A 10,445-nucleotide genomic window follows, 5' to 3' on the forward strand; every position below is an offset into this window, starting at 1 on the left:
CTGTGTGAAACAGGCGACAGAACGGTGCTTCGGACAAGCGTTCTGTTCAAAACTTTGCATATTCCGCAGTATGTTACGTTAGCCTACAAGCAATAGGCATTATAAGCCAGATATTAGAAAAATTGACCTAAAGTCGTATTTAAATCTTCAGTGTTGGGATGTCTACATATTTCTCTAAGGCATAGGCTACAGGTGCTTTGACTGTGTATTACTTCCATAATCCCCATCTTCACATCTTGTAGCCTACCCTGCAGCAAAGATAATGAACACTGATCTTATTCACATAATAATCCAAGATTAATTATAAAGATTAGATTGTATGTTTCTATTTATTTCACTGACATGGACTGTCAAAATTCTCTTCTTTTCAGTGTGTTTGAAAAATGGAGCAATTGGATGATTTGGAGTTGGAGGATGATCTTCAGGACACAGATAAACTTCTGCAGAATTTACATGTGGGTTATTGTTAAAAATCATGCTTTCTATTTTTACGATAAAGTGCAGCTAAACCACATTGTTTCTAGTGAAATTGAACACTGCATGTTACTACAGTTTCAAACACTTAAAGGAGTAGTTCACTTAAAAAAAAAAAATTTGCTGATAATTTACTCACCCCCATGTCATCCAAGAAGTCCATGTCTTTCTTTCTTCAGTCGAAAAGAAATTAAGGTTTTTGATGAAAACATTCCAGGATTTCTCCATATAATGGACTTCACTGGTAACCAAACGGTTCAAGGTCCAAATGACAGTTTCAGTGCAGCTTCAAAGGGCTTTAAACAAACCAGACGATGAATAAGGGTCTTATCTAGGACCCTTTGAGTCATGACTCGAAAAAACATTTGTTCATTTTGATGAACGAGTTTAAACAGGAGAGTCACGAACGCGCATCACAGAACAGAGCAAGGCGCATTTGTGCTTATAAAACTTAAACTTTTTAATTTATTTTTTAAATGACCGATTGTTTCGCTAAATAAGACCCTTATTCATCGTCTGGCGTCGTTTAAAGCCCTTTGAAGCTGCACTGAAACTGTCTCTTGGAACTTGAACCGTTTGGTTACCAGTAAAGTGCATTATATGGAGAAAAATCCTGGAATGTTTTCATCAAAAACCTTAATTTCTTTTCCACTGAAGAAAGAAAGACGTGGACATCTTGGATGACATGGGGGTGAGTAAATTATCAGCAAAAGTTTTTTTTAAAAGTGAACTACTCCTTTAAACCTCAAATATTAGCCTACACATTCATCACACAAACATTCATTTACACATTAGGCTATATGGAGTGTTGCATTTTACATCTTGTTAAATTGAGTAGAATGAGGCAGAGGCACAGAGGAAAGAAAACCCAGTGCCGGTCAAATGGAGGAAGAGAGATGTGCAAGGAAATCGTATTCCTCAAAGGCCATTTAGGAAAAAGCCATCTGGTCAGTATTACTACTCCTCTTGCCCCTTTTTAGATGTTTACCAAACAATTTCCATAAGGAAATATAATGCAACATTATTGTTATTTTCAGCACACCGCGGCCCCGCAAAGCGACAGAAGTGTCCAGGTAAAGGAAACAATTTCAATTATGCAAAAAGCATATACTTGAAGTTGATGTTACGACTGCTTACATGTTCTTTACAGTAAATACTCTGTGAAAGACAATTTAAAATTGTCAGATTATTTAATTGTTTGAACAAAAGTCAATATAATGTATAAACAGTATTTTTGTCGTTTTTCAATTAACTTGCCTGCAACTCTTTGCCTCCTGCTTAAAGAAATAGCATTCTTTTTTTAGGGACAGTGCATTCCCAATGTGATGTACCAACTGATGTCAGTGTCAGCTTCACAGAAGGTACGTGTCTAAACACACACACACACACACACACACACACACACACACACACACACACACACACACAATAACTTAACAGATGCTTGTTTAACATAAGACATTTTGTACAAAGCAGTAAACTTTAAATTGTCATGACAATTACTATATAGTGAAATCAATTACCCTTAAATACTAATATTAATTTTATAGTACCGGTAAATGAAATTTAACAGAATGATAACCATAATCGTAAATATATACAAACCGTGACTGTAAGGACAAATTAATTGGATAGAAACAAGGTAAAAAAAATCAGTGTTTAGATGCTTTCTGAAGATCTCAAAGCTATCACTAGAGCGATGAGGATACATAATTTCACCAAGAAGGAATCACAAAACAGAGAAATTAGAAATTTAATTCTGGGGGAATAATATAAGAATATAGGAAGCCAATGTTGAGACAAACAGTGACAGTATTGCCTGGATAATTGTGCTTTCATCATAACACCAATAATGTTTACTGTTTTTGACAGTAACTCAATCCAAGGTACTTCGCAAGGAGCTTCTTGACCTGCTGGAGGTTGGTGTAGAGGATACACCTGAGACAACAGACAAAGACCCAACAGAATGGAACATTAGGAACACTCTGTCCGCAGAGAAATGGAAAGAGGCCAGGCCATCTCTCATTGATAGTATGCTGGCCAATGAGGACCCTCACCCACAGTCTGGATGCCAGTGTGGGAAACCAGCTGTGGTGAGGTGTATGGACTGCCTGCCTCTCCCATTACTTTGTTTAGACTGTGATTTAATTGTGCACTCTCGGTTTGTCTTGCACAACCGAGAACAATTAAATGGAGAGTTTTTGCAGCCTGTTCTTCATCAGCAAACAGGTACCCATTTAGAGTCCTTAAACATATCAGCCATGTTTTATTCCTGTCAAACTTTTTCAAAATCTATATAAAATCTACATATATTTACAGCTGCAGCAATGTTTTTTTTGGGGGGGGAAATGACATTTTTTGAATGTTAGCATGGATGGTGCCTATTCAAAGGCCAGATCGTGTGTGCCACTGCTCAGGCAGCATCCATGTGTCACCTGGAAGGGTCGTGGCAGTCATAACTATGAATGGTAAGACATCTTGTCACATTATACATTAAAATCCTACAGAGTTATCCTTTAAGAATGCATTACTCTGGATTGCTCATCTGCTTACTCATTACAGTGTTACTGCCTGATTTCAAGTGGTGATGATGATGATGATGATGATGATGATGATGATGATGATGATGATGATGATGATGATGATGATGATGATGACAAAATAATAACAATAACAATAATGTCTTAGCACCCAAGGTCACTTATAAAAGGTGGGGTAGGGGAGGAGGGTTAAAGGCCAATGGCATCAGTGAAAAGTTGTGCTTTAAGGTGTTTTTCTACGTGCCCAGACTGGGAGAACAACTTTTGTGTAGTAGTAGGTTATTCCATGGAGTGGGACCAGCAATACAAAAGGCTCTATCCCCAAAGGTCCGCAGTCTGGTACGATGGATGGCAAGCTGATCATTGTTAGAGGATCACAGGGGCTGTGACTAGATTTGTGGGTGGAGGAGACCAGTAAGATACTGGGGTGCAAGTGTATGGATGGATTCATAGGTGAGTAGGAGGATTTTAAAGGTGATGTGGGATTGGCAGCCAGTTAAGTTGCATTAAATGGATGGGTGTGATATGCTGCTCGGGTTTTGTGCATGTTAGGATCCTGGCAGCCGTGCAATGACATCATTGCAATACAGGCCAGACAGGAGCTGTTGAAACAGTGAATGTGAGTTTCAATTTCAGAGTGCTCTTGAGAGTTTTTTTAGGTGGTAGTAGAAGGCAGATTTGGGTGATGTTTTTGTTATGTGACTGGACTGAGAGGGTGGGGTCAGCGATGGTCACCCAGGTATTCCAACTTCAGTGGACTTACTGCCTGGTTTTAGGTGTAAGTATGTTAATAAAAAAACAGGATGTTGTTTGGATCACAGTTGTTAAGTTGTAATTATATTATTGGAATCATGAAATCCATGATGATTACACAAACAGGCCTGTAATTTTTCACAATAACAGGTTTATCACTAAGTAGCAGTCTTCTCTCCACTGTAATGTTGGTGTTTCAATTTGTAATTTCAGCATAATTGAGTAGCTTTAACAATGCAAATAGAAACTGAATCAGTCTTCATTCAGAACGTTGACCAATTACACTTTGTAAAAAGTTTTTTACATCCAAAGAAGTATTGCCTTATTCTGGTGAGGTAAATGAAGTCAATTTTTTGAGGAAATGCTGTATTACTTCATTTGGATTCATTCTCTGTACAGGCCGCTACAACCTATCAATGCCAGTGGTGAGTTGCACCAGCTGTTGTGTCACATGGTCCATCTCCATCAAGGACATCCAGCGTGATGGATACTGGCCAGGCAGTGGTACCACAAACTTCTGCACGCTATATGCCACTGATATCTTTCAGTCATTTTATGACTTGAAGATGGCAGCACCAGGGGTCTCTCTGAAGGCATACTTAAGAATGCTTGATGCAAGGACTGTGCGCTTTGGAAGAGTGAGTGTTCATTTTACAAAATGCAATTTAGTTACATGCCTTCAATTTATCGACATTTATGTTGAGTTACAACACAACCTGCACAAATTAAATATCCCTGTATTTTGTTTGTCTTAAGACTGGCAAGATATCACCAGACACATTTTATAAAAGCTTCTTGGAATGGGTAGCCGTAAAATATGAAGTACAAAAGCTGTGTACACCGCAGTTCTTCAATTGCCCCGCCTGCAGTCCAGAGATGCTTGCAGTATCAGTGGATGGTAATCGCAAGCTTTATAGATTCAAATCAAATTCAAGGTACGCTACATTGTGAATGACATGTCAGTTAACTAGTAGATTGTATGAACAGCACATGTAAAATGGAGAAATTGTATAATGAAAACAAAATCGTCTGTTTTTCAGCACTCAAGAGCCAGGACATTTTGATGATGTTTTTATTCAAAATGATGAGGAGGTAGCCAAGTTTGTTGAATACATCCACACACAAACAAAACATGTAAGTTCAAATATTTGTTTTTTGTCTCATTGCCGACATTATTGCTGGCACTACATTGTTCATTAATATTTGCTGTTAAAGGAGTAGTTCACTTTTAAAAAAAAAACTTTTGCTGATAATTTACTCATCCCATGTCATCCAAGATGTCCATGTCTTTCTTTCTTCAGTGGAAAAGAAATTAAGGTTTTTGATGAAAACATTCCAGGATTTTTCTCCATATAATGCACATTACTGGTAACCCAAACGGTTCAAGGTCCTAGAGACACTTTCAGTGCAAACTGCAAACTGTTCAAAGGGCTTTAAACGATTCCAGACGATGAATAAGGGTCTACTGAAGCGCAACGATCGCTCATTTAATAAATAAATAACACAGTTTAAGTTTTATAAGCTCAAATGCTCGTCTTGCTCTCTTCTGTGACGCACGTTTGTGACTCTCCTGTTCGATCTCGTTCATCAAAATGAAATAATCTTTTTCAGAGTCAATTGGTTCATCAACGAACGAATTGACTCGGAATTATTTTTGATGAACGAGTTTGAACAGGAGAGTCTCGAACGTGCTTCGCAGTACAGAGCAAGGCGAGCATTTGAGCTTATAAAACTTAAACTTTGTTATAATTTTTTTTTAAATGAGCTATTGTTTCGCTTGATAAGACCGTTATTCATCGTCTGGAATCGTTTAAAGCCCTTTGAACAGTTTGCAGTTTGCACTGAAAGTGTCTCTTGGACCTTGAACCGTTTGGTTAAGTAAAGTCCACTATATGGAGAAAAATGCTGGAATGTATTCATCAAAAACCTTAATTTCTTTTCCACTGAAGAAAGAAAGACATGGACATCTTGGATGGCATGGGGGTAAGTAAATTATCAGCAAAAGTTTTTTGAAAAGTGAACTAATCCTTTAACTAACACTTTAACATCAGTGGCAGGATTGAGAGGAAGGAGGCTTTAACTTCCCCAATTTACACGCATGTCTTTCCTTGCTTTGCTCTATTATATCAAAGGCTGTAAATAATTAAACGGCCAAATTATGATGTATGAGAAGACTTGTTGACAGTCATATGCCTTAAAGGGCTTCATAAATCATGTCATGCTATTATAATCCTTGTATAGGCCTCTGGAAAGGGCTCATGTGGTTCTTCTACATGGACAGCAGCTAAGGAGTCCTCCAGAAAAAACTCTGGAAAATTGGATGAGGAGGGACTGGAAATAGCTGTCTGCCGCCATGGGGTCCTCCTTGGGGCACTGAACATGTTTAGAGGAGAGATTTTTGCTTACCCTCTCTTCCTCCAGAGGAAGTTAGCAGAAAGTGCCCCAGGAACAATCTCATTCCTGTGTTCAGATGTAGCCTGTAAATTTTTTCCTTATTTGGCTAAAGTGGTTCAACAGTGTCCTGAGCACAGGAATCTGCTGTCCATGCGCCCCTTTCTTTCAGTTATGCATGCGAAGGCACACTCTGGGAAATGCGAGGTACATTTCAGCTTTACTGACTAATTTAGTAGGTGTACAATAGTTCATTTATAAACAACTTCTAATGTATCAACTTATTAGATCAAATGGGGAGGTGCGTTCCAGGAAGGTGCGGGTTCAACTATCGGAGAAGAGGTTGAACAGGTAAACAGTTTCCTGTCTAGGGCAGCCATCACCACAAAGTACATGTCTAAAGCAGGTATGTGGGAGTGGCTAGATATGTGTGTGTCTGTGTACTGTTCATAAGTACAATGGAATAGTTTATTTTCCAGAAAAAAGCTGGAAAGATTATCTGTAATCTACTTCTTTTTTAATTTAGGACGAAAAGACATGCTTACCCTCTTGGCTTTAGGGTGGAATGAAAGGAAGTTGGAAAACCTGAGTCGCACTTTAAGCCAGAGATACTTAAAGGTTAATTTTTCAAAATTTTTTATTGTCATAATGAACTCAAACAACATTCATACAAATGGGATTGATTGATTGTTTCTGTAGTTGTTGTTGTCTTTTCTAATTATTAGACTGTAAGGATACTCAAAGAAGATCTGGACAGCCTGAATGCTGCAAAAAAGGAGCTTGGCATTGATGATGACACAGTGCAGCTGTGGGTGGCTGATGTGCAGAAGTGGGCAGAGGGTAAGTTTGCATATTTAAAAATTTTCATCATAGAACCCTGCACATTGACAACTAATTATGCTAAATTTCAGCATTGTAGCACACACTGTATATCAATGTGCTTATCAACATTCCTGGAGTTGTATTGCTAAGCCAACTGCAACAATGTTTTTGTTGTATCCACACAGAGCTTTTCTGGTTAAATAAAGGTTAAAAAAAAAGTATAATTTAATTGATTATTGCTCACCTTCTAAGGTGGGCAATGTGTGCTTAAAATTACTGTGCAAAATGGCCGATTCTTACCTAGCATTGTAGCTTACTGGGAGCACTGGCCATTAGCTACAGCTTCTCCAGTTCAGTAGCACCGATTTTGGTTGTGTATTTACTATCAACCTGGCCACGATCAAGATCTATTTAGAAATTGGCCCGTTTTCTCCTTTTAATTACTTGCTAATTGTATTTGAGTGATTGTCATTTCATGCATATACTGAGTAATATAATTCTAATTTAGAAACTGATCAAAGTGATGGTAGCCTTGGTGCACTACAGGCACGGATAGAGGAGCTGGCTGTCCTCGTCAAAGTACGCAGCCTAAACCTTTACAAACAAACAGGTATTTCACAGTTACATACACCTATATTTAGGTTCTTATTAATTCTATTCAATTCTAATGTTTCAGTTCCTAACCATACACACTGTGACCTTTTAGGAAATGTACATTGTACCTATGCAGCTAATGGAGCCTTGTCCAGTTTATCTATAGCAATACGTGTGAAATCTGAATCAACTTTAAAAAAAAATATTCTGTGACATTTTTTTTTTCAGATAGCAACAAGAGGCGACATAAGATACGAAGAGTCATTTTAAAAGACAAAAAACGCCTGGCAGCAGCTATTGCTGAGTACAATCATCTGGCTGAACCGTCTGGACAAATTGTGTCCACTGATGGCATTATCCAGACTGACACGTGGCCTTGGCGAAGTGAAAGTAAGTTCTCTTTTTTATATATATATAATATATAAAGAAAAACATTTACGTTCTGCCTCATTGTGCAATATTGGTTTCTCTCAGGGTTTCCATGCTCATGTAAACCTTAGAGCTATGTCGCAGAAATGTCAAAATCCAATCTTGATATTGTTTATCTAGAGACCAATCACATTGCACAGGACTCCTTTGAAAACTAGATGTAATATCTCAATGGGACTCACCTGGAAAAATATATTATAAATATAAACATGTTCTATACATCATAACTCCACTTTCACCTTTTGCAGACCTCCACACCAAAAGGATGGTATTTGATAAGTTTATGGCTGTGCAACGCCTGAAGGAGGAAGAAGTAATCCTCTGTAAGGAAATGCTGCAACACTGGATAGCACTAAAGACACAATACTTGACACTGGGAGCCCTTTCTTCAAACTGTAAGCACATCTATGTCTGTGTCACTGTTTATTTGTATTTCAAGTGTCTGCAATAACTGCAATATACACTTTCACCTAAATACAGTTTTGCAGGAGTGAGTATGTTTGGTGTAGATTCTCATTTCCGTGATTACAGCAATTAACTAGGCAGTCTAGAATGCATGTGCACACTAACAAATGTTATTGACTTCATTAATGATTATCGTTGTGTTTTTGCAGCCTCTCTTGTTGGCCTCTCTGAGGATGCCCAAAAAGGACTGCAGTGTCTGGTTCATAAGAGGCTCAGCAAACTGAAAGCAGAAATGCGTTTAGTCAAGGGCCATTACAACACTATCCTGAATGATAACTCACACCTGGAGATGGAGTTGGAAGAAGAAGACATAGAACTTGATACTATATACTCTGATTTCAGCTCTTCTGATGAGGACTCTGACTGAATGTCATCTGCCATCAAACATGCTTCAATTACTGTTGTCGTTGTGGTTGTTGACGTGTTGATGGTTGTGGTTGCTGTGGTTGAGTATGTTGTATGATGGTTGTGCCCTTGGGGTTTTGTTGTGTACAAAGTTTAACAGGGTTTCTATGGCTTTGGATCAAATTGTCATTAAGCAATAATCAATGTGTGTTAATGTGTTAAATAATTAAGATGTCAAACTTCACACATAGCTAAATCCTCATCTGTCTATAAAAGATTGTGTCCATCCATAATACAGACAGTCAAATGTTGTGTATTTACAAGTTGCAGTCAGACAGCTTTACATGTTTTCCAGTCTTATGTGGGTTTATTTTTTTATTATTATTTTTTAAACTTGACATTGCATTGCCCATTGCCCATTAATCCCCGCCCCCCACCCCCACACACACATAAAAACACACACACACACACACACACACACACACACAGAGAGAGAGACAGACACCCACACACACCATTTCCTCCCCCCACACACAATTTACCAATTACTGCTACTTTGTAATTGTTGTACCACACTGATGGTGTCGATAAAGACATATACATTGTGGCCTGTAACCTGATTACCGGTATCTACTCTTTTAATTCTATTTTAAGACTTTGTTTGTATTTATATAATTATGTATGATATGTCATTGTGATCCTTCTGATCTTTATTTGTATGACCTGTGACTACTTAATTTTCTTTCCTTTTTTGTAACATTCAAGATATTCTGGAATGACAATAAAGCATCTTTTTTATTTTCTTCTGTTTATTGAGTTTCATAAACTGGGGAGGTGGAGCTATAGGTGGGGGGTGGGGTGTAAGCAATGAAGCTTCTGATCTCACTGACTTCTTTATATGCAGATAATTACTGGAGAATAGACAAGTGTCAACCTTTGTTGGTTCTTTATGTTATTCACATTAACTAACTCAATCCATTTATCCCATATGTAGGCCTTTGCTGATGGTATGAAATAACTGACATGGCCCCATATAAAAGGCTTTTGTCACCTATTAACCAAAGCTTAGTAAATGTTGAAGTGAAATTAATACATACATTCGGAGATCAATATGTGGTGGGTGTTGGTATTAGTTTTGATAGCGGGTGTTACCTTATTGAGCTTTGTCTTGCCTGTGCAATTGATGTATTTGTAAACATAGGGTTAGTATTTCTAACTACCATCTCATAGACCTATTAAATTTAGCATGTAACAAAAGTATGACAGAAAAAAATTCTAATGTGTATTCTAATATGTGTCACAAGCTGATGTTTCATAAAAAACGGTGTTGCTTATTGAGGCCTGTCTGGCCTATATGGGTGACAGAATGGTGATTTCTGGCTTCTCAGAGTTGCCACAGCTGGTGAGATCAGTGAAAATGGTTAATTTCAGCACAACACACATGTACATCAATCAGCCACTACATTATGACCACCTGTCTAATATTGTAGTGTAGTTTACCCTTTGGCTGCCAAAACAGCCCTAACATATTGTTCCATGGTCTCAACAAGACCTCTTAAGGTGTGTTGTGGTATCTGTCACCAAGACATTAGCAGCAGATCCTTTAACTCCTGTAAATTGTGAGGAGGAACC

At 38.0% G+C, this 10,445-nt stretch overlaps 1 protein-coding gene across 1 annotated transcript; it reads left to right on the top strand.

Moving 5' to 3' along the window:
* The first annotated feature begins 1,470 nt into the window (after positions 1-1,470).
* Positions 1,471-9,093, top strand: LOC118563689. The gene is made up of 15 exons (XM_036138909.1): positions 1,471-1,547; positions 1,779-1,835; positions 2,347-2,703; positions 2,844-2,942; positions 4,167-4,405; positions 4,524-4,702; positions 4,808-4,901; positions 6,009-6,365; positions 6,447-6,564; positions 6,685-6,776; positions 6,884-6,998; positions 7,489-7,590; positions 7,803-7,964; positions 8,252-8,398; positions 8,618-9,093. Exons 3-15 carry the CDS (start codon positions 2,508-2,510, stop codon positions 8,833-8,835), a joined length of 2,118 nt encoding a protein of 705 aa, XP_035994802.1. The 5' UTR covers positions 1,471-1,547; positions 1,779-1,835; positions 2,347-2,507; the 3' UTR covers positions 8,836-9,093.
* The last annotated feature ends 1,352 nt before the right edge of the window (positions 9,094-10,445 follow it).

This window comes from Fundulus heteroclitus, chromosome 7, assembly GCF_011125445.2.
Source record: "Fundulus heteroclitus isolate FHET01 chromosome 7, MU-UCD_Fhet_4.1, whole genome shotgun sequence".
NCBI classification, from domain to species: Eukaryota; Metazoa; Chordata; class Actinopteri; order Cyprinodontiformes; family Fundulidae; genus Fundulus; species Fundulus heteroclitus.

What these genes read in the sequence shown, in the direction of transcription:
- LOC118563689 (XM_036138909.1), top strand. Translation starts at nt 2,508, where the DNA reads ATGCTGGCCAATGAGGACCCTCACCCACAGTCTGGATGCCAGTGTGGG. An exon ending in GGACTGTGCGCTTTGGAAGA is followed by an intron (nt 4,406 to 4,523) that starts GTGAGTGTTCAT and finishes GTTTGTCTTAAG; the next exon opens with ACTGGCAAGATATCACCAGA. An exon ending in TAAGCCAGAGATACTTAAAG is followed by an intron (nt 6,777 to 6,883) that starts GTTAATTTTTCA and finishes TCTAATTATTAG; the next exon opens with ACTGTAAGGATACTCAAAGA.